This window comes from Gymnodraco acuticeps, unplaced genomic scaffold, assembly GCF_902827175.1.
Source record: "Gymnodraco acuticeps unplaced genomic scaffold, fGymAcu1.1, whole genome shotgun sequence".
Taxonomy (NCBI): Eukaryota; Metazoa; Chordata; class Actinopteri; order Perciformes; family Bathydraconidae; genus Gymnodraco; species Gymnodraco acuticeps.
In genome coordinates, this window is record NW_022989768.1 from 4,310,504 (window position 1) to 4,338,315 (window position 27,812).

Below are 27,812 nucleotides of genomic sequence, written 5' to 3' on the forward strand. Positions count from 1 at the left end.
GTTGCCATTTAATACTGCATTTGTGATCATAATAAACACCCTGTAATGTCCTGCTGAAAGCTTTAGGTCTTTGCATTTCAAACGTGAGGGCTTCTCTACAAGAAAAAAAATTAATTGAGTGCAGGTAAAACCCAAACACATTTCTGGACAGAGTTTCTATGTAATGTCCTTCAGTAACAAAATTAATAATCCAAAGCAGGTGATGGAATATCCTGATAAAAGGAACAAAATAAAATACAGTGCCACTGAAAAAAATGAGGTAATCTTCAGACAAAGCTGTGCTCCACTTTTCACCAATCCAAGATGTCACAGCTAAAATGTATTTAGTGCATTTCAGGCAAATGTCCTTGGTTGTCAAAAAACCCCATTAGAAATGGAATCTGAGGCAATAATTGCATAGTTGAAAGGTCACTCCTCCATTGGTTTGTTATTCAAATCAGAGGGAAATTCCTTTCAGTGTAATCCTCTGCTGCCTTTTGATTTGATCATTCAACATCATTTCCCAACACAAAGAGAAGGGCCAATGCCGACTGGTGAAGAGCATGGAGGCTAAAACGCATTCCTTTGCACTGTTACTTCCACTTATGTTTGTCCGTTGTGCTTTTGTTTATTTGACTCTGTATTTGAATCACTTTTTTGTAAACCAAGAGCTTCCAGTTGTCTGTAGGTATTTCTCCCGAGCCTCTTTGAAAGCCCTCTTGGACGAAGATTCAGCACACAGAGAATCATCCCAACATTCCTTTATCTTTCACCTCAAATGAACCATGCCATCACGTAATGCCCCTTGTGCCGAATGCATGCCATGTTGTCAACGGTGCATTAGTATGTGGGTGGCATGTGCTCTGTGAGGCAGTCATGTTTACAGTGAATCTCTTGGATGAAAGTCAAGTTTGCAGCTGCAGCCTCGGAAATAATTCATCGCTTGCCTTTTTACCCAGGAGGAGCCACAGGTAGTTGATGAAGTGGCAGTGCCAAGACTCCCAACTGGCGAAGACGAAGCGCAGCTGCCAGGAGTCAGCGCGGCCAGATGCCGCTGCTGATGTACCATGTGTTCCAAGCAGGGCAACAGTGTGTTTGTGTGTGAGCTGGGGTGGGAGGGGAGAGAACGGCGTGCTTGCCAAGTGATTCTCACATTGATGCCAACCTGACACATGCTTGGGTACTCCCCACGGTTTGTGTTACCATCTCACCCTCTCTCACAGATCTAGGGGGGTCCCCTCTTTTCGTTTTTCTCTTTTCCTCGAATTCAGTCCTTTGCCAAGATGGGAGTTGGCGCCTGCTCGTGGCCGTCCTGCCCATCAGTGGCGAAATCCTTTCAGGTGGTCTTTGGTGAATGCAGTGTTGGCAGCAGGCCATTGCAACAGAATGCCGGCTTCTAGGTACTCTGTATATCATGGTTTCGCCCATAACCGTAACCATAACTCCTTATGGTAGCCATGTCTTCTCCTCTCACCCCTGATAAACAGACATATGCAGTATGTGATACCCTTTATAATCCTCCATTCTTCCTCCATCTCTTCTGTCTCCAGTAGCCATAGATAACTCCCTCAATGGCTCAGATTCAAGTCCCAATACAACGCATATCAAAAATATGGCCAATTTCCAGGGAACAAATCCGAAAACATGGGTCGTCTGTGCCTTATTTCGTTTCAGCGGAGACGACATTCGGTCATTTTTGGGATGAATCCTTAGAAAATGCGGCTGAGCCATCTGCATCAAAAAAGACTAAAGACTGTACAATTGCCCACGAATAAAGGAGTCTCTAGGAAAAAATAGCTGCTGGGTAGCATAGCATCCCCTTGAATAGCGTTACCCCACGAATGGGAATGAGTGGTCTTTGACGATACTATTCCTGAGAGTGGAGGGGAGTTCTCTAAAACAAAGGGGCTAATTTTGCTAGGAACATGCCATCCTCGTTTGCAGTGTAGGGGGTTTGGGGAGGGAAGTAAAAACTTTTTGAACGTGTGCCATGTCTGAACCATTCTCTTATCTGAGGCACGCGACTGCCAGCTGGCGGCTGAATATGCCCACTTGCACTGTGATGATGAAGCCAGCCAAGCTAGTTGGCACACTGAGTAGTAGGGCTGGCATGTGATCTAAAGCCAAACACATCTCTGTGTGGGGTAGCTGCATATACTGCACTCTCCCTTCCCCTGTCCTCTTCTCTGGTGAGCAGCCTCTCCATTCGATCTCCAGGTCCTTTAAAATAGGGGGAGGTATGCAAAGTACCAAGCTGAGCTAAGAACCACAGGATGGCAGACAACAACAAGTAACAGTACATTAATGATGCATTTATCTAAAACTGTCTGTAGGTCTGTTGTGAAACTTGCAAAAGTAAGATTTGAAATAACCTTGCCTCTTGCATAGTACAAATTTATCAAATCAAATAATAATAATTATTAATAATAATAATAATAATAATAATAATAATAATAATAATACGTTTATTTATTATAGCACCTTTCAGAGGTATAGAATTGCACAAAGTGCTTCACAAGTAAGAACAAAAGTTAAAATTAAGACCACAGAGACATGAATACAATAACCACATGAGGCAGACATTTTTAAGGTCAACATAAAAACATAAGACAGACCATGTGGAGTCCTGAAAGGAACAAACATAATAACATAACACACCACACACATTTCAAATAGAAATAAAAGCCAATGTAAAAATATGGGTCTTCATTCGTTTTTTTAAAGCTTCTACAGAGACAGCAGAGCGGATGACTATAGGGAGAGAGTTCCACAGTGTTGGAGCCACCACCTGAAAGTCACCTTTCGTTTTTAAACGAGACTGTGTAAATACAATTCATCTTTAAAATAAATACACTGTAATAATAATCTGCAAAAATGAGCATTTCGTGAAGAGGAATACGAGTAAATAAAAGGTAATTAAGATCATAAACTATTATAGCCACACAAGAGATCATTTTGCAGTGTGTACTTACGAGGCAGGAACCAGGAACCATTCAACCAACGTGTGTTTCATGTCGGAACAGTTATGCTGTGGCGCCGTCCCTCACTACAAGGGTTGTGTTTTGGGTAAGGTTAATATGCATTTAGGAAGATAAAGCGGAACACGGGTATTTCTCTAGAAATATGTATATATTATTCGCTGAACGAAGGGGGATATTTACAATCCGTGTGCCTGCCTGGCCAAGGTCTGGTCAGTGTCGGGGTCTCGGGGATGTGTTTTTAACTGCCTGTCAGTTAACTTCACGTTCAAATGTCAAATGTCATGGTAATGTTAACGGTGAATAGTCAGATGACGTTAGTTGCCATGACAAACAGAGCAGTTCCTGTTGTAGCTGGACATCGCCTGATTTATAGTGGATTCAGTTACACTGAAAAACGCTGCACTTGTGAACAGTTTTACGCATAATCTACTCAGAGAGGTTAGTTTAGGTTGTATTATACGAAAGACTGCGGTCCTCTCAGCTAACTCAGTGTCACAGACTGCAGTCAGAGAGTGTGCTCTCATCCGAGCTCTCACCCTAAAGCACTGTCTTTCACTTAGGGACCAACATAAATTACATTATTTTATTGGAAGATCATTTTAGTGCTTTCACGTTAAATGACTAATTGACTTAAATCCATACCCGAATATTATCAGTACAATGGCAAAAAAGATGTGCCTCTTTAGTTATTTTTAGGTCTTCTGTTTCATACAAACATTGTTAAATGCAGCTGTTTCATTATGGGAATGTCTCCTTACTTATAGCTATCATGTGTCCAAATAACTAGTCTAGATCAATGCATAATTCTACTGTACGAGAAGGACACATCTCTTACATATTGGATTTTAGTCTAACTTCCATTTTATTTGAATATTTATTTAAAGAAAATGTGCAGTACAAATAGGAGGTGTGGGGTGCAATTAGTTGTATTTTACTATTCAATTAACCTTGATAAAACTTGTATTATGGTAAATTAAGGAACTCGTTTTTTGGCCAAAATTAAAGACTTCTCAGCCTTTTGGCTATCTATGTTTTCAATTCCAGTCACTTTACAAATATGTAATAATAGTTTGATCGAGTGTACCCACATTTTACTATCAATGTTTTATCATCTGCTCCTTTTACTGCTCACCATCTTTAAGAAGGGCTGAACAAAAATAAGCCATACATTTAAGCCACATGCAGTGAAGCTGTGTTCAAAAGTTCAATGCTAGATGAATGAAGTTAAATAAATGTGGTATTTGATTATAAGAGAAGATCTCAAATTTGATTTGTTTTTTGATAAAACTAAGCCTTTTTTCCTCAGATGTCTGATATGAGTGGATGCAAGATTCTGAGGATGGAGCCATCTTAAAGATCTGACTCCGGGGGGTCTGTACAGCTAAAAGATGCGGTCAGGACTTATTGCTACTGCCTGCTACTCTCTGAAGTGGACACTGCCTCAATTGAAAGCCACTTTTCACAGAACGTATAGCCCATTAAAGCCAGCACATTGGCTACGGGGCACTGTAGTTCAAAGAGGGGCTCATAGATGGATGACAGCTCCATCAACAAGGTTAAACCAGAAGCCAGTGTTTACCAGAGCTCCAGCATTTGGAGATAAGCTTGCTATCCTAGACAGCAGTGGCACCCACAGCTACAAGCAGCTGTATTGCAGCAGCTTGGGTCTCGCAGGTAGAATCAAGACAGCTCTCAACTCTAACTGTGGGGAGTTAGGAGGAAAACGAATCTCCTTCTTGTGTGCTAATGATGCTTCCTACACAGTGGCACAGTGGGCAGCTTGGATGAGTGGTGGGACGGCGGTGCCACTCTTCCCAAAACATCCAGAGTCTGAGCTGGAGTACATCATCTCTGACTCCCAGAGTTCCCTGCTGGTGGCAGGGCATCCCTATGCTAAAACCCTGGAGCCGCTTGCTCAGAGGCTGGGGCTGCCCTGCCTGACACTGCCCCCTACTTCTGACCTAAGCACTTTATATGGGGCAGACACCCAGGAGAAGGAGAAAGGAGACATCACAGACTGGGCTGATCGACCAGCTATGATCATCTACACCAGTGGTACCACAGGGAGACCCAAAGGAGTTCTACATACACACAGCAGCATCCAAGCCATGGTAAGTGTTGTATTTTAAACCACAGTTACATCGTACATAAAATATAAACGTTTTTGTCAAAGACTAATTGGCTTTTAATTGACCCACAGGACATGTTTAACAGCATTGAAAAAAACATGCTGATTCTTACATAAAACAATTCATATAAAAAAAGCAGTTGGACTACAATCCAATATGTAGAGGTTTGTCCCACCTAGTTTAGAAGTTTGATTCTGCGTTGAATTGGAATCAAAAGATCACATGTCATGGAAGCGTTTTTGAAAAATTCACAAAAAATACAAAAATCCTATCAAAACAAGTGTGTATTTGTCCAGTGTAGTAATAATATCACAATTAGATTTTGAGTCACAGACATTGATGCCACTGAAAAAACTCAATTTGAATATATATTGTTATAAAATCCAATCATGATGCATCATTAACCAAAAAGGTTTGCCTCATTCACATTTATTTAATGGTCCCTGTGGTTACAAGCAAGGGCTCTGGTGTGAGCCAACCGTACTCTCACTAAAGGGAAACAATGTAATACACTGAATTTCTCTCAATAATCCAAGGTAAAACTAACTCTGAATAAACCTGTATTCTCCCTTATTAGGTGTAATTCTTAAACCACTGGTGAAGACTGAAGATACTCAGATTAGGGACAGTATACTATCGAGCCTGAATGTAACTTTCTTTTTACTTTTTGTTTTTTTACTCTGAACAATTTCCTTTCTGATCTGAAGCATCTACTCCAGAAGTTCTTCTTGGATACTTGTTAGGTTTTCTGGCACAGCTTCTATCATACTTCTAGCTTCTCCAATATCATTGTGGTCATCTCCTTCCTGCCTGCTTCAGCTCTGGCTGGTTGATGTGTACAAATCCACTCTCGAGCCGCAAATAATTTACCTAATCTTAAAAAAAATGTATCTTTCTATTTAAATTAATATTCAATTTATACAAGGGGACACCTTTGTTCTGATTTACTTAGTTTTTTTCAATGCAAGCAAGGGCTACATTTACTTTTTCATGTTTGTCTTCTGGGTTTGATTTATTTAAAGCATGGCATTTGATATTTCATGCAGAGATTAAGAAATGGCCATCTGAAACTCCCACAAATAAAGACACATCAAATATATGCATGTTTCTGAGTGCAGACCGTGTTTAGACATCCCCTCACCCACATGTGACTCCCTAATTAGCATCAATCCTCTTCTGTTCCAGTCAAGCTTTCTGAATAATCACTCATTTATGCCATTAGAGATCTCATGAAGATTTTCTTTTTTACTTTTAAGCAAAATTGACCTACATGTCCAATAGTGTGGAAAATTAGACCCCTAAAGAAGGCAGGGTTACATTTGTCTGCCAGGGAAGTGAGTGAGTGAATGATTAAGTGAGTCTGTCTGTTTTCCTGGAAGGCAACAGCATCAGGTTGTCAGAGTTCCTGGAAAGCTCCTCTGCCAGGTTAATTTAAATTAAGACCTGAGGCAAAAGTAAAATACATTTGTTGAAAGACTTCCAAATGTAGGCTTTGATAAATATCCAATAACTGTTATAAAATACATAATTCCACTGTTTTGTAAATCTGTATTACAAGGTTCAAATAGTTTCTATGCCATTAAGTAATCGAACTCAATTCGGGATACATTTGGAGCTATTTAAATAAATGTACTCTGCTACAGTTCATTAGATATCAATATATTTTATTCTTGAAGTAAGTAAGGCTTTGAATAATCTATTAATCCACTATTTATAATGTCCTGAAAACATGACATTTGGTATTGGCAACATACTGGCCTCTTAACGCAATAAATCAAACAAATTCACCTCAAGAGAATGCAGACTTCTGCCAATTATGTGTGCAGGAATAATACAAAGTAATATATCCACTCCGCAGCTATATTGATGGCATTTCCAGACATGAATGATAAACATCAGACATTTAGTGTTCTTTCTATACTTACAGTTTGCACAATATGCTGGGAGATATTCATTGTTGAAGAGATACAATTTATCCACCAATAAGAGTCTAGGACATAAGGCGGTAAGAGTACAATAATGTTATGATTATGCTCTCTAACTTCAACCCCTTTCAGTTGTTCACAGGTTCTCAAAAGTAATTCTTGCATCAGCAGGAATTACTCATTGAGGCGTGAATACAGCAGTTTAGGATGCAAAACTAAACTGCACCACAACACCAGAAATGTCATAACCGATGTCTCCAACAGTGGAAGCTGATTGAGGTTTTCTGACCCCTTCCTCTCTTTTCTTCCCCACCACCTTTACCCCTCAGATCCAGTGTCTGGTTTCAGAGTGGGCGTGGTCCAGAGATGATGTCATCCTCCACATCTTGCCGCTCCACCACGTGCATGGCATCGTTAACAAGCTGCTGTGCCCGCTCTGGGTGGGCGCCACCTGCGTCATGCTGCCTGAATTCCAGCCTCAGAAGGTCTTCATTTCACCGTCTCTTTTTTGTTATAACTCTTTATTTTGGTACCTTACCTTTCTATTTACACCTCTGAACAAAAGAGGTGGTTGTACAGCTGTCAAGCTGTGGCACTGAATGAATGTGGGAATGAATTTGTGAGGCTAAGATGTCCAATTCAGAAGCCTTGTGTGGATAAGAAAACAAACGTTCAGCTTTTTTCCTCATCAATTCCTCTTTCTCTATCGTTTCCATTTTTCTCCATCCCCTTGTTTCTCCTCGCTTCATCTCCTCTTCCTCTCTCCTATCAGTCTCTCCTTCTCCCTCTCCGACTGTCAAACTAAGTGTTCGGGGCTCAGTGATGAATTGCCTCGTGTGGCTTTGTATCTGACCAATGCCGACTCACGGCAAGGGCTTAAGCAGCGGATCAATCGATGAGCTGACATTGAAGGATGATGGTGCTGGTTTTGCTCTAGGAAGGGAGGGGGACATTGGGGGACAGGGGGAGGATGAGATGTCTGTGTGTAGGTGTTATTTCAAAACATGTGTGTCTTTGTACATCAGGACCTCTACAACTTAATGGCAGTGAAGGTAGATGGAAAGTATGGTCTTTAGAGGACGTATGTATCTGTCAGCATGGGTATTGCGACACTGTAATCGCTATTGGTATTCAGCTGTTATCCCTGACCTTCTGCACCAAGCCACAAAACCCTCCTCTCACCCTCTGAAAAAGCCTTTATTCTCCTCCTTCTGAAGTAACAGTGCATTGATGAAGTGATCGATAGTCTGTCTCTTCTATCCCCTTAGATCTCTGAAGGGTAGCCTAGGCAGCAGAGGCCGCCATTGATTTTCTTCTGATTTCGCCTGGAGATAGTGATAAAATATCAGCGCAGGAATTGTGATCCAGTAAATCTTACATGTGTCTTTTTCAAGTGTGCTGCTGCAGACTGACAGGCACATACTCTTTCTGAGGTTCCGCACTACTCAGATTGTTTTGTCTATTTGAATCTACATTGACTAATTATTTATAGCAATTCATATTTTTATCAACCACAAGGACATGACTTATTAACACATATTTGATTAGATTAGATTTAAATATCTTATCAAATGCCTTATTGAGATAGTAAGTCGATCAGTCCCCCACTTTGCTCCAGACAAAAATATCTAATCTACTATTGGTTTAATTTAAATTTTGTATACCTTTTATGGTCGCCATAGGATGAATCCTTCTCATCCTCTCACTCCTTCTCCTATGCCAATAGCAGCTCAATGTTTTAAATAATCATCAACATTTTGGACGGATAATAATTGTCCCCAGGTAATAAAAATCAAATGTTCTTAAGTTTTTCTCTAATTTATTTTTTTCAAATATTTGGTGGTTTTCAGTGAAACGCCTCAAGCATTATTGAGGATTACCAATAAACTTTAGTTCAACCATTAGTGTTCCCTTTTGAATTCATTGTTATCTCCCCATTTTCATCTAGTTTTCAGAATATCCATTTCTCCAATGTTTGAATTTCTTACTAAATGAATGACAGCCACTGTAAAAAAAAGTTCCTTAAATAAAAAACAATCGTGAAATAAGCAAAACTGTAGTAGCTGTTTAAATAACATAGATGATAAAAGAATAAGTAAACTCACTGAAGTAAAAATCTGACCAAGCATCAAGGCCAACTTTTGATAGCCTGTCAGTTCAAAACTCATCACTACAGACAAGTTGACGCTCAACAACAAACCTTTTCAGGAAGAATTGGCAAATGTATTGGAGCCCCATGTTGAGGTCTGAGGCCTGAGCATCACAGAGTTATTTAGGATGCAGGCCATGGCCCTCTGCTCTCATCACATCCTGTCCCCTAGGTAGAGTTCACCTCTTTGACGGACATAAATTGCCTTCCTCTCCCCTCCAGACTGGACTTGGTTGAATCGCTCCACTGCACTTGATAGACACCACACAGAATGGTCAGGGCACACTTAATAATCCGTCTCTGAACAAAGTTTTAGGCTGTGTGTGTACAGGTGGAGTGTGAACGCGCACAGTTTTGAGATCAACATGTAACGTGAGGAATTTGATATGGATTTGATAAGGCTAAAGTCGGTACTCGATTCTTCCATACATATTTCAGTTATATTTGTTTCTTTGAGGCAAACAAAGTGAGAGCAGTAAGATAGATAATGGATCAGGTGAGTCTACAGTGAGGTGACTGAAAGGAGAAAAGTGACAGGAAGAGTTTAGAAAGTGCCGGCACATTAAGAAGGATGTGGTGTTACTGTAGGTGAGAAGGATGGTGTGTGTGTGTGTGTGTGTGTGTGTGTGTGTGTGTGTGTGTGTGTGTGTGTGTGTGTGTGTGTGTGTGTGTGTGTGTGTGTGGTGTGTGTGTGTGTGTGTGTGTGTGTGTGTGTGTGTGTGTGTGTGTGTGTGTGTGTGTGTGTGTGTGTGTGTGTGTGTGTGTTGTGTGTGTGTGTGTGTGTGTGTGTGTGTGTGTGTGTGTGTGTGTGTGTGTGTGTGTGTGTGTGTGTGTGTGTGTGTGTGTTGGTGTGTGTGTTGTGTGTGTGTGGGTGGTGTGTGTGTGTGTGTGTGTGTGTGTGTGTGGTGTGTGTGTGTGGTGTGTGGTGTTGTGTGTGTGTGTGTGTGTGTGGGGTGTGTGTGTGTGTGTGTGTGTGTGTGTGTGTGTGTGTGTGTGTCGGACTGCCTGACTGCTGACTGACTGACTGACTGACTGACTGACTGACTGACTGACTTGACTGATGACTGACTGACTGACTGACTGACTGACTGACTGACTGACTGACTGACTGACTGACTGACTGACTGACTGACTGCACGGGCAACGAAGCAGGAAATTATTAAATGTAGAGAGAGAATGTGAGATAGGAAGCAAAGGGGAGAGAGGAGAAAGAACGAAGAAGGGAAGATGTGGGGTCAGAGATGAAAGTAGAGAATGAAAAAGAAGCACTTGGGTAATGGAGGTAGAATGAGAGAAGGAGAAGAAGTGAGGATAAGTAGACTGAGAGGGGAGGGGAAGGGGAGACAGCTGGGGAGGAGCGTTTGTCTCCCAGGGGGGAGATGAGACTTAGAGAAGCTGTCGTTCACCTTCACTTAATTCATGCCGTCGTGTGTGTGTGTGTGTGTGTGTGTGTGTGTGTGTGTGTGTGTGTGTGTGTGTGTGTGTGTGTGTGTGTGTGTGTGTGTGTGTGTGTGTGTGTGTGTGTTGTGTGTGTGTGTGTGTGTGTGTGTGTGTGTGTGTGTGTGTGTGTGTGTGTGTGTGTGTGTGTGTGTGTGTGTGTGTGTGTGTGTGTGTGTGTGTGTGTGTGTGTGTGTGTGTGTGTGTGTGTGTGTGTGTGTGTGTGTGTGTGTGGAGAGAGAGATGGAGTAGGCGGGGCGTAATCTGTAATGTAATAGCTTTGTCCTTGGATAAATGAGTTTATGAGATATTTCAGCAGTATTTTGTATCCGTGCATGTAGTTCACAATGTATGTGCATTAACGCCTGTGAGATGAGGCTTGATGCAGTTGAGGATATGAGCGGCTCCTTCTGTGTCTGTCAAAAAGCCCCTTTGTCAAAAGTGTGCGGACCGAAGGCCTTTTACCTGACTAACATGCCGTCTCTCTGCCCTACAGCAGTCTCCTGTTTCCTAAGTCCTGACCTTTACAAAAGAGGAAATATGTTTTGACTTTTTTTGGCGTTGTGTTGATGGGTTTAATATAAAGCTAATGTCCTTACCTTACTCTGCCATTTACATTAAATAAAAGGAAAATATGGCACTTTTACTTTCTCCAAGGGAATCAATTTGGATGTGATATTTAGTTTTAATTGTCCATTAGATTATTTCCTTTTCCGCTTTTTTTCTATCCCACTCTCCATTCCCTGTTATTTATTGTGATTCTCTATCCCTCTCTTTCTCTTTTTTTCTCTCTCTATTAAATTAAAATGTCTTTATATGTATGACCATAATGTCATACAGTGTTGCAGAAAGCATTGTAATGTAAATATTGACACTTTCAAAAGACTAGTATTATTCATATATATATATTTGGAATATATCGTTAATATTGTGTAAATATGAATTTCTCTCTCTTTCTCTCCCTCTCTGTCCCAGGTGTGGGAGATGATGCTGAGCCCCAAGGCTCCCCTGGTTAATGTGTTCATGGCTGTGCCTACGATCTACTCTAAACTGATCCAGTACTATGATCAGCACTTCACTCAGCCTCACGTCAAGGACTTTGTGAAAGCGGTCTGCAAAGAGAGGATCAGGTACTGACAGGCAGATCACTCCTGGTTAATGTGTGTGTGGATACGTGTGTGTGTGTGTGTGTGGAGACTGGTAACAAATTAAAGGAAAGGCCATAATAACAACACGGCAAACATAATGAAGTTGACTTATTACATGTGGCCGAGTGTCACTGAATGGTTTTCATGTGAATGAATATTGTGAGTTTTATATGTTAAGGCCCTAACAGTCACATAAATCCAATGGAGCTCCTTTAACCCTTAGATGCATGAGTGACTGGACCCTACACTCTTCCATAAGTGGCTCAACAAGGACCCGTATTAGAATAATGTGTTTTTATGCCATTTGTCATTTTGGTTAAGAAAAATCACTTGTATAATATGTAGTATTATATTTTGGTTCACACTAGAAATATTTTATATTTAATGTTTCACTATTTATCACTTTAGACATTTCTTTTACATTTAAAAAAAAAAAAAAGTTTTGAACATATTGATGCAAAGATCTCCGCTATTCTGAGACCCTCACAGTATTCCAGTCCCGTTTCAAAACTCATCTCTTCTCCTCTTGTCTACTCATAGCCCACCCCCCCTCAATCCATGCCGGTTGATAAAGTTTGATAGTCCTACCCCCCACCCTAACCTTCCCTTATATTGTAAAGCGATTTTGAGTCCTTGAAAAGCCCTATACAAATATTACATTACATTGCATTTAGCTGACGCTTTTATCCAAAGCGACTTACAATAAGTGCATTCAACCAAGAAGATACAAACTTGATGAAGTACATTAGGTTTCATAGAGCCAAAACATTTCAAGTATATAATGTATTATTATTATTATTATTATTATTATTATTATTATTATTATTATTATTATTATACTGACAGGTATCAGATCTTGCTGTGTAAAATAATCTTCCTGAGTGGTGTCAGTTGTGATGTAGTCTGTGTGTTCCACAATGAATGTATTCCTGACAGCAACAGGTGATAAGAATCAAAGGTTCCCATAGGATTCCATAGTAAATGCATGCGGGTCATTTTTGACCCACTTATGGAAGCTTGGGGTAGTACTACAAAAACTACAATTTCTTAAAATGTATCAAATGCAAATTTAAAATTTGAATGGCTTGATATCCAAAACATGTTTTTTGAGGAATAGCTGGAATATGAAATGATAAAAAAAATGTAATTACAAAGATACTTCAAGAAAACCACCTCACCGGGTCAAAAAAGACCCACTTATGCATCTAAGGGTTAAGAGATTTTAAACCATTTAAGACCATCTCAACACTGAACAAAGGAATATATTTTGAAGGCATTGTAAGCTGATAACTGGTATGCATACATATTGGAGTACTGACCAACTATTGTTTACAAGGTTCTTTATTGCCCCTTGATAGGTTTTGATGATGCCTATTAAAAAATGTGTTAATACGTGACATCTTTTACACATGTTTACATTGTTGTATGTTATGATTTAATTCACGGGCTGTGATTGACACAGTATGCGACTATATAATAGCCTATTTAACACAATAAGTCATCAACTCGCAGAAAACTAAATATGATTTTAACTGAATTGTAGGAAGGCGGTGCGCACCGAATTTAGAAACAGTTCCATTTGAATTTCCAAAGACACATATATCAAAAAGATGATGATATGTATAGATGTTTTCATTTGCATTGGTGGTATTGGTGATCGACCTTGTAATCAATACAGGAGGATGCACGGTTAAACCTCTAATCTGATCCCCTGCTAATTTACATTCTTGATAGACTTGAGATTTAGATGTTTTACAAAGTTGTATGGCACAGTATGTCCTAGTTACATGGAGCCTGAAGTCTTTCCCTTCATATTCGGCTCTCTCTCCCTGCAGACTGATGGTCTCGGGCTCAGCTGCCCTCCCTCTGCCCACCCTTCAGCGCTGGGAGGAGATTACAGGACACACTCTGCTGGAACGCTACGGCATGACAGAGATCGGCATGGCACTGTCCAACCCTCTGAAGGGCCCACGCACCCCAGGTACACAAGTCTGACTGACTGAATGCACTTCCAGCATTCGTCCACCCACACACACACACTTGTACTTGTGCTCAGTATAGAAAAACATATAAGGGGAAAGCATAAAAAGTATGAAAAGAGTGAACTAAAGTTAAACTGTTTCAGAGTTAACTCTTCACTGTAGTGGATAAAACTCTCATCCTGCAGCATCAGGTGGAGAAACACTAACGGCACAAACAAAGCTGAAGGTGTAGTTCTCTCTTCTTTCCAAACATACTAATTACAAGCAAATGCTGGATGAATGGCAGGAAATGACACCAGAAAAAACATCTGATAATGAGCAGTTAATCATCTTAGAAACCCTTTTATTACAAAGAACAAATCAAGGGCAACATTTCTTAATGTGCTCTTAACTGGTATGAACATCAATAAAGGCAAATTACAGGAGCAAATGAGCGTTGATGTTAATCACTTTTAAAAAATGGTAGTATAAAATTATTCACTTTGGGGGAAGAAAAATGACATCAACGTTACTTCCTCTGTCAGTTGCTGCTGTGTAGTAATTAAGCCCTACATGAAGCTGGCATTACTTTTAAAACTTTGCTAGCTTATAATTATCAATCAACAAACTTGTAATCAGTGATTTATTCCACCATAATCACATTAAATAGATTTATATTTTTAATCTCGGAAACATGGGCAGGGAATTTTAGTCGTCCGATTTTTTTTTTGGAGACTAATTCAAAAGAAAATTATTTCATGGAGCAGAATATTCAAATATCTCTATCTATTGCTCGGCTTCCCGCACCAGTTTGATCCAGTACTTGGGCGTCATGTGTTGTGTTTTATATCGTAGGCATTTTTTTTTTGTGGTGAGATGTCAGGTAAAACCCCATGATCCAAACAACACCTCCCTCACGCATGCAGGAACAAAGGCAAGGTCTGGAAATGAGGTCAGACTAGTGCTGGTTGCTTTCTTGTCCCGTCTTCTCTTGTCCTCCCCACCCCCATCTCTCTCCCCCTTCTCCTTCCTTTACTGCTCCCCAGCCAACTCTTCCTCTTACAGGTAGAGCTAATTAGCCTGGAAGTGGATTGGGTTACCCTTTGTCTACAGTTTTGTTGGGCTCTTGTTTTGTTTGTTTGTCAGGTTATGTTTGGCATAAACTGAGCAGGCTGTGTTTGATTCCTCTCTGGTGATTATCAAGAAAGGTTGTTGTTCTATTGATGTTTCCACTGCAGACTTTAGTCGAAGATGTGTATGTTTGTGAGTGTCTGCACTATGCAGGCATGAGCTGGTGCCTGTTTGAGTCAGTGTGTTCTTGTCTTGTCTTTAAGTAGGTTAAAATGGATCAATAGCAGCCACAGGAAACACTCTCAGAAGAGCAGTGGAGTAGAGTCGCCATCTCCCCCCATCTCTTACTCACACTCCGCTTCTCTTTTCTTTTTTTTCCTCCGCCAGCTAAGTAGCAGCCAACTCAGCTCTTAATACCTTTATTGATGGCAATTGTATTAATAATATTCTACTGTATTTAGGGCATTTAATTGGCCTGATTTCATTGTGTAGTTTACAGATTTGGAGCATTCCAGATTAACAACATTGTGGCTTTCTAGGTCAAAATGCCCTTGTTCATACGTAAATACATGAGATTATTTCCTCTTCATTCTTTATATCTCATAATCTCCCTCTGCTGCTCTTTTTGATGATTTTTTTTAATTCCTGCCTTTTTTAAAGAATATTGTTGTTGACAGAGACAAGAGTCAGCTTCTCACTGTCTCACACTACGTCTCGTCTTCCTTCTGATGTCCACCCAAAGCTTTATGTCTTTCACAAACGTCTTGGAAGAATAATTGTCGAACATCGTCATACGGACAATCATTCCTTCTCCACTCCACACAGACCTTTTCCCACCCGGCATGTAGCAGTAATAACCTGCCTGCACGCTTCAACATGGCTCTCAATCTTGTTGAATCATCGAGAACAGAATGCTTCAAGTCTCCAATATTTCTACAGCTCCTGTCATGAGAGGAAAGAAATGATGATGGAGGAGGGCAGAGATGGGGAGAGAGATTCCTTGAGTTCAACCTTAAATGGATTTTGGATATGTGGTAAAACCAGGAAAAGACTGTTTCCCGCTTTTTGTGGATGTGGTATTGTTATTATAAAAATGTCTCAAGCATTCGTGGAAGATGACTGTCTACACATCTTCAGCCTGATCAGAGGAAAAGATGATCAGTGGAGCGATTGACCTTTTTTTGTCTGGGTTTTGTAAATTCTTATTTACAATATTTGTTTTAAAGAATCATTTTGTTGTTTTAGGCCATCAGTATAGTTTGGGGAAGCATTCCAATTACAAATAACATTATACCTCCCATGGTAATTTTCAAGATCTAGGAATGTGGTGACATTGCTAAGAAGTCTGAAAAACACAAATGATTAGATGGGTTAAGGAAAAAAAGCCAAATATATAGCCACACGTTTGAAAACAAAGACAAAGAAACATTTTATTACTGAAACTAGCTCTTTATTACCATCATTAAAATTGCACTTTCAGTATCCACCTCTAAATAGAGTGGTTTAGATAATATTACTAAACTATTCATTCTAAACATAAAAAAAAAAGTTTGATCAGCTTATTGTTTACCTTACCCCCTAACCGCTTCAGTTAACCGTATTTTTAAGGTTGTTCTGAATAATTACACACCAAGATACAGTAAGTTGAAAAGTCCCTGAAGACATTAATCATTTTGCACAACGCTGTTCACATTAAAAGTGATAGAAACAATTGTGCAACAGATACAAAGAGAAAACAAGAGAGGTCATTTCTAACCCTTGGCTCGTTGCTCAACTCCACACAGCTCGAGAATCACAGATATCCTGGGTAAAATGTGGTATTGTGAACTCATTGAGTGTTGCGCTGCAAAAGCCTCTGACTACGGAGCTCCTGCAGCTTTGCTTTTCTGCCCACACCTTAAATCAACTCGGTCGATCTCAGCGTGGCTCTTAAGGTCGTCTTTGCAAATCGATCACAACTATTCAACGCCTCTGTCTGTTTGAGAGTTTAATTCATATATATCAGTCGGGGAGCTTGATGGTGATAATATTTGTGTGTGCAGCAGCTCTAAATAAAAGTGTTGTTTTATTAACATCCTACCTTTATAGCAGCAGAGCTTCTTCCAAACTTTTTAAAACAATTGAATGTAACCCTTGAACCTGATACATGTGAGAAAGTACTTTACAAAAAATATTCAGCACTAGTGAGATGGTTGTGTTATATCAGCTGAACCGTACTCGTCTAAACTACAAGTATGCAAAGGATTTGATGCCTGTTCCCATAGTATTTAAAAAAATATCCGTACATAACATAATGCATATATGAAATAATCGTCACATCTTCTAATCGGAGAAAACACTACAGATGGCGAGATATTTATCAGTTTGAGGGGCTGTGATGAATATTTGCAACTCATAAGCTTGATTCAACAGAAGATGAGCTTGTGAAAAATATTTTAAAGTATTTCCTTAACTTGATTTACAGTATTACATTTGAAATACTCTAGAAATGGTGTAATTCTTTTTTATTTTGTTCTCAGTGTCCAGCCTAATAATCATGTTGTTCTGTTGTTAAAGGTAAACAAATGACTTACAGTGTCACAAGTTCACTGAGTTACAGGGATATTCAGACCCAGCTCCTCCCATCCCAGTCACACAGGTGTGGGAGGTAGATGCAGCTTAACCCTGCTGAAATGTCCTTGAGTAAGACAGTGCATGTCCTCTTGATCCACTCTATCCTCCATACTGTCTCTCTAATGAACATAAGATACCAGAGGCAGCGCTTGCTTTAACTCTCAATCAACCTTGTTCACAACGTCCAAAGCAGTTCAGGATGCACTCATCATTATAAACCGTCTGGCTTCAGCTTGTCCGACCTTCGGACTTCGAAGCGTCTGCTAGCCTGAAAATGAAGCCGTCTTGTTACTTCTGTGTTTAGTTGGTTTTCCGTGCTGAGTGCAAGTGATGGTGTGTGTGTGTGATAGACATTGCCAATCAAGACCAGAGTGGAATAGATCAATATGAAGTGAGAGAATCACTCTTTAATCTGGACCTGACCTGCTCTCTATTGGGAGAGCAGTGGTCTGTGAAATGGTATAATAGCCTTAGGGTTACACACACACACACACACACACACACACACACACACACACACACACACACACACACACACACACACACACACACACACACACACACACACACACAAGACCACTGAGACCCTCTCCCTTATCCCCAGTGCATCGCTTGCTATAATTACCTGGACTACACACGCTCCAATATGAAGGCTGACACCACCTTTCATTGCATGTGTGAATTTCCGATTTGTAACACTTTATTTACACATTTCTTATTAATAGTTACACTTAAACATTATGGCAGTTCACAGTTATGAACAGTTTTGATGCTTGATTCTTATTATATTACATAATGTGATATAAATGTTTTTATAACCGTGCTGCAATGAAAGCCTTGTCATGCATTTTGTACTGAAGTTCTGAATGCTACAGGAGTAAGAAGCAGTAAAACGGGTCCGAAGATTCTTTAGTGGATGATCATGTGGATGCATAGTGTAGCTTCTCTTCTGATTCTGACACAGACACAGGTCGGTTCTTTAAAACGCGCATTTATTCTTGGAGTTATATCTTGTAGCCTCCCTTCTTCCGTTACGCCAAGAGAACTACAACAATACAACCCAGGAAAGCAGCTTGAATCCTGGGTACGTCAGTGTTAAAAGTGCCTTAAACTGTTTTAATTCCAATGTGCATTTCACAGGCACATAGGCAGAGATCCAGGGTGATGCACATGGCTTTCTTACCACCCAGGAATAAGTGTATGAAAGCTGGGTAAAAGTGATGTGAACAGAGGGAGAGAGCAGTAGCGGGCTGTGACCCAGAGAGCGCACCCAGAGAGCTCCTTCCAGCACCTCGCTCTCCCACCCAGATGACAGGCTGTTTCACAGCACTATGTAACCCAGGAAAGCAGCTTGAATCCTGGGTACGTCAGTGTTAAAAGTGCCTTAAACTGTTTTAATTCCAATGCGCATTTGACTGCATACACAGCCAGTCATATGGACAGGAACCTGTCCATTTCATCCACATTTGACTCATGAAATGTACATTAAATGTACAGCAGAGTCACTGCTGTTAGCAGGGTCCCACACTCACAGGCACATAGGCAGAGATCCAGGGTGATGCACATGGCTTTCTTACCCAGGAATACGTGTGTGAAAGGCGGGTAAAAGTGATGTGAACAGAGGGAGAGAGCGGTCTGTGAGAGCCCCAGAGAGCTCCTTCCAGCACCTCGCTCTCCCACCCAGAGGACAGGCTGTTTCACAGCACTATACATAGCCAAACACATTAGCATAGTGTGCTACACATACAAATATATAAATGAAAATAGGGCATGACGCCCACATGAAAACATAAAACAAATACCTCGTTGGCCGCTTGTCATGAAAGGAGATTTGAATCTTTAAAGTTCCCTTTTTTAATAACTTGTGTCACAATGATATATGATGCTCTAAGCAGAGCTTCAATAAAGACATCTACCCACGTTGAGTTGCCCAGTGCATCAACAAAACACACAGTACCAGCACTTGAACAAACATTAGTTCCTAGGCACAAGAAACAATAAACACTTATGGTCGCAACGTATTAGTTATCTGTCTGCATATTGGTGTAACATATAAAACAGTGTCGGAGGAGAGTGATATTTTAAGTAAACGTTGGACTTAATGCCAAGGATGTTGCAGTTCAGTGTCTTTCTGAAAAAACTCTTTCAGTCCTTTTTATAAGTGGCAACATCCTTCAGTCTATTCCGGGCCTGGTATCTATTTTAAGAGTTCCCATATTTAATTTGATGTTGGAGAAAATAGCTGTGTCATGCATTGCCCCACAAATCTCCATTACTGTACAAGTAAGCAGACTTGTGGTGACTGAGACGAATGGCTTTCAGTTTAGTGTTTTACGAGCTCAGCAAACCATTCAGTGACCAGTTATGCCCTGCGGACAGAGGATAATGCCATTTTGGAAGAGAGCATTCCCACTGTGGTTGAAATCCTGCACTAAAGGATGATGACCATCACTCCATTGGTTATTGCCCATATAAGTGTTCCAGTTATGTGGAGGAGACACAAATCATCCCATCTTGCCTTTATCAGCCGACATTTCCTTTTTACATTTTCTGTTATTGCTTGTTTTTTTGACAGGCGCTGTCGGGTTGCCCCTTCCCACTGTGGATGTCCGGATTGTTATGAATAACACTATCAACACCACCATTGTGGAGGGCAATCACCGCGAGACTCAGGTAATCAATCAAGTATCCAGTTATTAAACGCATTATTTGCAGACATTGGATGAAAACAATTATTTGATGCACAATTCCAGAAATACAAACATATCAGATATTCAATTTTTTTTGTATTTCATAACTCTGCAATTAAATTCTGTTCAGCATATGCCGTCTTGCTGTTGTTGGCTGGAACAACACTCATTACTGGATAGTGCAATCTTTTCTTTACTTTCTTTCTTTTATCTTTTCTATCCTCTATCCCATTCTCTCTGTAATGTATCGCAGGTCCGTCCAGGTCTGGAGGGAAAAGAAGGGGAGCTCCTAGTTCGAGGTCCGTCTGTTTTTACAGAGTACTGGAATAAACCTCAAGAGACCCAAGAGGCTTTCACTGAGGACGGATGGTTCAAAACAGGTACTAAGACCTCCTCTCTCCTTCCCTTTTCTCCTAACTCACACACCGGCACTATCCATGCACATACTCTCCCTTAGAGAGTGTGAGGTCTGCCACTAATTGCATCTACATGGTTAGTGCTGTCAGAGGGATTCACAGGAGGGCGAAAGATTTAAAAATATGTTTTCGTCTCTGCTACAGGCTGCACTCTCAGAGTTTGATTTTAAAAACTTAAAAACCATGAGTCCAGTCAAGGTAGCACACACACACAATTGACTGTGAGTGTGAGTGTGTGCGCATTTTGGGGGACTATGAAGAATGATGGACTTCCTGTGTGTGTGTGTGTGTGTGTGTGTGTGTGTGTGTGTGTGTGTGTGTGTGTGTGTGTGTGTGTGTGTGTGTGTGTGTGTGTGTGTGTGTGTGTGTGGTGTGTGTGTGTGTGTGTGTGTGTGTGTGTGTGTGTGTGTGTGTGTGTGTGTGTGTGTGTGTGTGTGTGTGTGTGTGTGTGTGTGTGTGTGTGTGTGTGTGTGTGTGTGTGTGTGTGTGTGTGTGTGTGTGTGTGTGTGTGTGTGTGTGTGTGTGTGTGTGTGTGTGTGTGTGTGTGTGTGTGTGCAGAAAAACTGTCATCAGAGGCTCTCTCTGTCCCTGCAGCCCAACAATTCTCATTCTACCCCCCCAAAGGAGCTCTGCTTCACTGCAAAGACACCAGGAGACAAGCTTTAAGTTGGCTTGGGGTGAGTGAAGGGAGGCTGGGTGATACGGGAGGCTGGGTGATACAGGAGGGTGGGCAAAAGCAATTGGAGCCTTTAATTGGCCAGTAGACAACAAGAAGTTAGAGCAAGAAGCCAAAAGAGTGAGGAAAGAGCAGTAAGTATGTGGTGGAGGGGTTAGAGAAAGTCTGCTACAAAACGATGGCATGAAAGGCCCCAGAGAGGGTGGGGAAGGGAAGCTGATGGTGGTGGTGGTGAAGGGGTCGAGGGTGAAAAGAAGCAAGGAAGGAGCAAGTGATGGAGAGCAACGCTGGGCGAGGCGGTGGGAGAGCTGGGCAGAGTGTGTTTAATTGGCTTTGCAGGCTGGAAGGACAGAGATCCAGAGCACAGCAAGCTGCTGTCACACTCCATTACAGCCGCTGGCCACATAATGAGAGCCCGTGCAATCAGCTCCCCACAGACCAGTCTCTCAAGCCACACACACACACACACACACACACACACACACACACACACACACACACACAGAGCATGGACTGCTCAATAGGAAGCTTTCAAACACATTCCTTGCCTACCCACCTGTCTGTGCTCCCCGATGCCAACTTAAACACACACACACACACACCTTTACTTGAACTGAGGCTCAGAAGTATTGTAGAGCTGTAAAAAAAAGTTTGCTGTGTTACTTTGCTATAATGATTATAGCAAAGTAACACAGAAAACTCTTTAAAGTATCATGTCTCATAAATACATCTGGAATCATTTTAACTGACATTAAGACTGAATAGATAATAAAATAAACCCACACAAGATAAATACACGTCCACACACTCTGTATGTCTGGGAGGGTGGTGTTATGATGGAGACTTCTTGCTCTTAACCCTTTTCTTTGCTTGCTACCTTCCTTCTCACACTCTTACCGTTTTTGCCCTCACACCTGCGCCATGTTTCACACTCCACCTTTTTCTCTAACACTCCTCACACTGCATCTCTAACATGCTAACTCTTGCTGATCTCTTGTCACCTTCCTACCGAGCTTCTGGATTTCACCTTCAGGTCATTGAGGCAAAAGGAAGATATTCAGCACTAGACTGCTTTTCAGGGAAAAGAGACACTTTTTTAACACAGGCTGGTACTTTATCAATATTTCTATTTCATATAACAATGTTTTTGCAATATGTTTCCAGTGATTGCTCTCAGTTTCTCTATGCATGAATTGAGGCCTAGTTCTTTCATCCACACCCAAACTGAGTTTTAAGTCATGGAAAAACAGAGCTTTTGTTAAACTGCTGCCAGGGTGGAGATTTTTTTTTAAACTGAAAAATACTGATCAAAATGTACAATTTGTCATCCACTATATTGGAAGAAAGACATCAGGTCACTGCTATAAGCAACCATCACTAATCCACTGCAAACGTAGCTGGTCTGGGACAAGAATTGTGAGAGCATGTCTACCTTGCTCTCTGGTACTGACTGCTCTTCAATTGGGAATCGCATTTCATGTGGAAGTGCTTGTGTGACCAGGGGTTGTTTTTTATTGTTGACCAAAGTAGGAAAAGAAGCTTGAGCAGTGTACATCTGGACTAGGCCTGAAAATGAGTAGTTAACAGGTTGATTACTTTGTGTGAAAGTCATGTTCCTCTCTATCTAAAGCTAGATTTTGAAAAAGCACTTAATACTACTTAATGTATGACCTAAACATTTGCATCCTTGCCCATCAGCTAGCAGAACTGCATTGAGTTTAAAAAAAAAAAAAAGAATTGCAATAATTTAAATATCTTAAAAACCCATTGTGTTTTGGCTGTGTGGAAGATGAAGTCTGAGAAGTATATAAAGCTCACTGAGGAGACTGACAGGCCAATAGGAAGAGGAGACAAAGGGAGAGAGAAGAAAAGTGGAGTGTAAGACGTGGAGAACGAGTGTGAGAGTTTAGATCAATACATTCTCGACTGGCCAGAGGTGTCTTCTGTAGTGCGAGCGGGCGCTGTGTAGCATGACTGGCAGCTCTATATGTCACCTTCTCCCGAGTGCTCTCTCTTTCCACTCATCTTCACAAACATCTCGCAGCACATTGATCCCCCCGTCTTTTTTAGCTCTCTTTTTTGTGCTCATTCTAGAGAATAGTCTTTCTGCTGTCCATAGCTATAATATGAGTTCAGCTCACTTGACCACACTGCAAGGGCTTTTGTTGTTGGATTCAATGTACACATGTAAATACAGCAAGGAGGTGGCAACAAAGGGGGGAGAAAAGCAAGCGATAAGCTAAAGTTGGTGCAGTAAATGTTGGTTTAGCCGGTGCTTTCAGCTCAGAATGAATTACAGTGTGATGTTCTGAAGTAAACCATAAATAAATGTATGAATACATAAATTAATAAAGACTAGTGGGAAAAGAGGGAAGCTTAGGCATTAGCGATTGAGCGGAAGCTGTGTTTTGGGGCTAACTATTAACCCTGCCTTTTCTAATGTTACATTATTTATTTGATGAGGCAGAAAAAACAACAAGGGGGTTAAGTCTTCATAGGTTTCCCTTAGTTTCACCCTTAAAGGTGGGGTATGTAATTTATTTCAAAAACACTTTTTGTTATATTCCATGGAATGCTCTTAACATCCCGATAGCAATGCATATATTAAATGTTATTTTAGCCGGCCCAGCTAAAATAACTGGATGGCCTGTCAGCCTTCCATCTCGTGCACAAACTTATCTCGTGCCCTGATTGGTCATGTGCGCGTTTGTGTGTGTTGGAGGAGGGGCTCTGTAAGGAAGTCTGAAGGAAGTGGCAGATTTTTTTCGGCTGCGTATTTTCAAATTCTAGCGCACTCGAGCTGGTTTCTCCAAAATGACCGACCCACCTTTAGGTAAATGTTATCCATCATAGGAGCTACTTGTGTAACCAAACTCAGAACCAGCATTTGAAATATATTTGATACCAATATTTCTGGATGCACCTGCCATTTTATTATTTTATTTATTCATTTATTTAACAGGGACAGTGCACGTTAATTAACATTTCTGTAAATGTGCCAGAGTTAGCCATGATGCTATTTTTCATCTGTAGTCCCTGGACAGATTGTATAAATCAACCTAAAACACATTTCATTTTAAACAAGTAAATACAATCAAATTAAAACATGCAACATACATTACTGGAATACTTAAATAAAAAATAAAACTAGACTATTATGATCTTAGTTTATGCTGCAGCATTTCTGTTCCAAACACACCTTTTCACCAAAGGATTAAAGTGTTTGTTAAATTGTGTTTTTCTGTCTGTTTTCATCTACTTGTGTGTGATTTATAGATGTGACCCCAGCTATAAAGGTGAGCTTGGGGTCTGCAGGGTAAATTCTCCGCAGTGTGGCTCATATCCCGCAGAGCCATCACTAGTCATTTGTGCATCGCTCTCTGGCTCCCAGCTGTGCTCTCCTCTTCCCTTCCTCCATCCCTCCCTGTGTTCCCAATGTCACATTTCACCCCAAGTCACTTTGTGTCTTCCTAACAATGTCAGAGCCCCCAGTGGGCTTCACCAACACCCCACCCCACCGGCACTCTGGTCAACCCCCGCTGTCTCTGTAGCATTTAAAGCTAAGGTGTCCACACACGGTGGTCTGCATTTTATTAACACCAACTGCAGGTACATTATATTTAAACACTGCTTCGTGTTGGTCACCAAATTCCCGGAGTGCTTGGCAAACTGGTGAAGCTGCTGCCATTTTGTTCTCTGTATATATTTCCTGCTAAAAACATATTTAGAAAAAGAGGGTTTTGTTGGAAAATAACTTGTATTTCCTCTTCTAAATGCAAAACGAATCTGAATTTGTTTGCTCATTGTTCAGCCCTTATAATTGAGGGCTGTTTTTTGGTTGACTATCAGATGTGTGTGATTCAGTGCAGAGAAGGAGCATGTAAATGGCAGCTAAGTAGCTTGCTTGATGAACATGCCATATCTGAGACAGACATCAATCCTCAAGTTGAGCTTGTTATCTGCTGGTGGAGAGGCAACCCAGTAAGGAATGCAATCAGCAGCACGAATGTAAAGCAATTCAAGCTCCTTTAATTGCGTTATATTAAACAAATTAGATCACTCATCCAAGTGCAAAGTGCTTTCTTGTACAATATTAATTACAAAAAAAAAGAGCTGTGACAAAAGTTAAGGATGATAAATAATGTCAGAGTTGGGATTTCACTGCTTGGCTGTCTGTTATTTATCCTCATTAACTCTTCCATCTAGGCATCGGGGCTTTAATGTGGAACATTAATATTCATATATGCTAAGTGTTTACAGTCGCTCTGAGTAGAGTCACGACTCGCATAGACCTCGCTCATCTTTGTGCAGATAAGGCTCTCCTCTCCACAGTGATGGAGGACACTCAGCTTTAACCTGCAGTGTGAGAGTGTAGGTCCTGATGAATGTGCTGAAAGACTGTGACTCCATTTACACCTTCTCCTCATTGGGCTCACTCCAACACTTCATTAAAGCTAGTGCCGAGATACGTTTAAAAACAACATGGCTGTATCTCTAAAAAGCAAAAACAGTTTTTAAGTTTTTTGGATGATAGGTCATTTTTTTAACTAGGCAATGAGTTTCTAAAAGCTTTGTATCATCATTAAATATTAGAATCAGAAGCATTTATTGTCATTATACAAGTACAATGAGAAGAGTAAAGCTACTCCTTTTAACGTGCCATCAAAACATTCAGAATAGACAACATACAACAAAGACACGCAGAGACGTTAGAGTAGAACCTGGTTTTATGCCAGTTATACAACAATAGATGTAGCCTAAAGACATAACAATCACACAATGATGCACACAATACATTTGAGATTTCTTTGAAATTCAAGTGAGAAATTCATTCATTAAAATAGAAAGTGTGTGGAAGATGTTCAGTATAAGGGAGAATCACATCTGCTTTGTTTGGTTGACAAAAACTGCTTCAGTTTCAAGTAGCGTAAGTGGATGGTGGTTTGGGGATTTTTAGAACACAGTAGCGAATATATGTTTTGTTCAAAAACCTTTAACAACCTGCTTGAGTATCTGGAATTGGATTTAGATTTTTTTAGCCACGCCCTACCCATTGAATTAAATGTTCCTTTTTCAAGCTTCTGAGTGTGCAGAAAGTCAAAGCCAGAATAAGGATATAAGATGAATGTGGATATGCTTGTATTTTAAAACTCAAAGTATGTACTTTACATAAGGCTACATGGTTCTCCATGATTGAGTTTGGTGTGCACATGCAACATAGAAGTACATAGTACTTAGATCAAGGACAACCTCACATTCAATTACAGAGGCTCAAATAACAGTTGTTTCTATTTATTTCAGTAGCCGCAGAAATCTGTCATGTAGCTGGGACTCGATGACTGTCACCTCCACACACAAAAAAAAATGTTTTTGTGCATTTTTAGTCGCCTCTTTCCATCCCGACACCTCCAGCCCTGACGCCAGTGGCAGACAGGCTGAAGTGTTTGTGTGATGTTGGTCTTTGACATATGTCACACTCTGCCCTTTTCGTTCACACACTTTTTGTCTAGGCAAAGAAACATGTGCAGACTATGTGTGCATCCGTGTCTGTGTAGTTTTACTTTTTTGTCAGGATACACACAGATAAGCAAAAGATTAGAAAATAATTAAAATAATCATAAAAATAACTACTTTAGTTTCAAAGTTAACAACTGTAGCGGTTCATATTTCTGCTCCTCTTCTTTAAATCTTTTCAATTTGATATGTTTGGTTTACCATTAAAGCTGGCAAGAATCACACTGATGTCGACTTCTTTGAGTAACCAAAGATATGTCAACAGGAATGAAGGCCAGCCATCAGAGTTCTGGAGAATGTTCAAATGTCACACTCCAGCAGAAATTCCACTTAAGGCACTTTTGTGTGACTCTGAAAAAATGCTGTCGCTGGAATTTGAAAATCTGTTGATAACACTCTTTGCGACACAATGTTGTTTTTCCTGCTAAGAAAATGATAATTAACGGCTTAAAATAACTAATCATTCTGTCAATAATGTGACGGAATGAAGTTTTCTGCAGAGCCAGCTAATGTCTCTTGTTGTCTGAAAGACTTGATGGAGTTTTCCTCTGCCCTACACCCTCCAGTTAAAGTCTTGATCTGTTTTTATTTCTTCTTTTTTTTCCACTCTGTGCCTTCACTTTCTTTAATGCCTCAGAATGAGATGAAAGCCCAGTGCAATTAGGCTTCTTATCGTTTTAATTAAGAAAGCCATTCGGCCATATCTGCCTCCGACGCCATAACACATAATGGCAGAGAGTCTCTGATGCCTGAACTAGTGTGTGTGTACTTGCGTGCGTGCGTGTGTGTGTGTATGTACAGTGTGTGCACGTTCAGTACGTATGTGTACCAGCTCGTGTGTTTGTGTGCGTCCTAGTAACACAGTTCCCAACAATCTCTCTTGCCCTTCTTTCCTCTTTTATCAGTCTGTGTTCTCCAATGACTATTCCCACTCGTGCCTCTCTCCAAACATGCTGTTCTTTCCCTCGTTATCCCCCCCCCCCCTCAAAGAGACAAGGTCAAAGAATCCTGTATAAGTACTTCAAACTTAATTCAAGTTGATGTCTGAGTGTTTCTCTTCAACTCTTTAATCAAACATTTCCTCTTTAATGTCGCTTCTTTCCTCCACGCTTAAACATTTGCA

At 40.6% G+C, this 27,812-nt stretch overlaps 1 protein-coding gene across 4 annotated transcripts in view; it reads left to right on the forward strand.

The window, feature by feature from the left end:
• The first annotated feature begins 2,925 nt into the window (after window positions 1-2,925).
• The window catches only part of acsf3 (acyl-CoA synthetase family member 3), a 31,423-nt gene continuing 6,536 nt past the window's right edge, over window positions 2,926-27,812 (forward strand). The window contains exons 1-7 of one of the 4 annotated variants that reach the window (XM_034216864.1): window positions 2,926-3,045; window positions 4,267-5,071; window positions 7,344-7,499; window positions 11,576-11,730; window positions 13,584-13,729; window positions 19,969-20,066; window positions 20,337-20,463. In XM_034216864.1, coding sequence (XP_034072755.1) covers window positions 4,349-5,071; window positions 7,344-7,499; window positions 11,576-11,730; window positions 13,584-13,729; window positions 19,969-20,066; window positions 20,337-20,463 — 1,405 coding nt within the window. In that variant the 5' untranslated portion in view covers window positions 2,926-3,045; window positions 4,267-4,348. The other 3 variants (XM_034216873.1, XM_034216883.1, XM_034216891.1) reach the window with 3 other exon arrangements.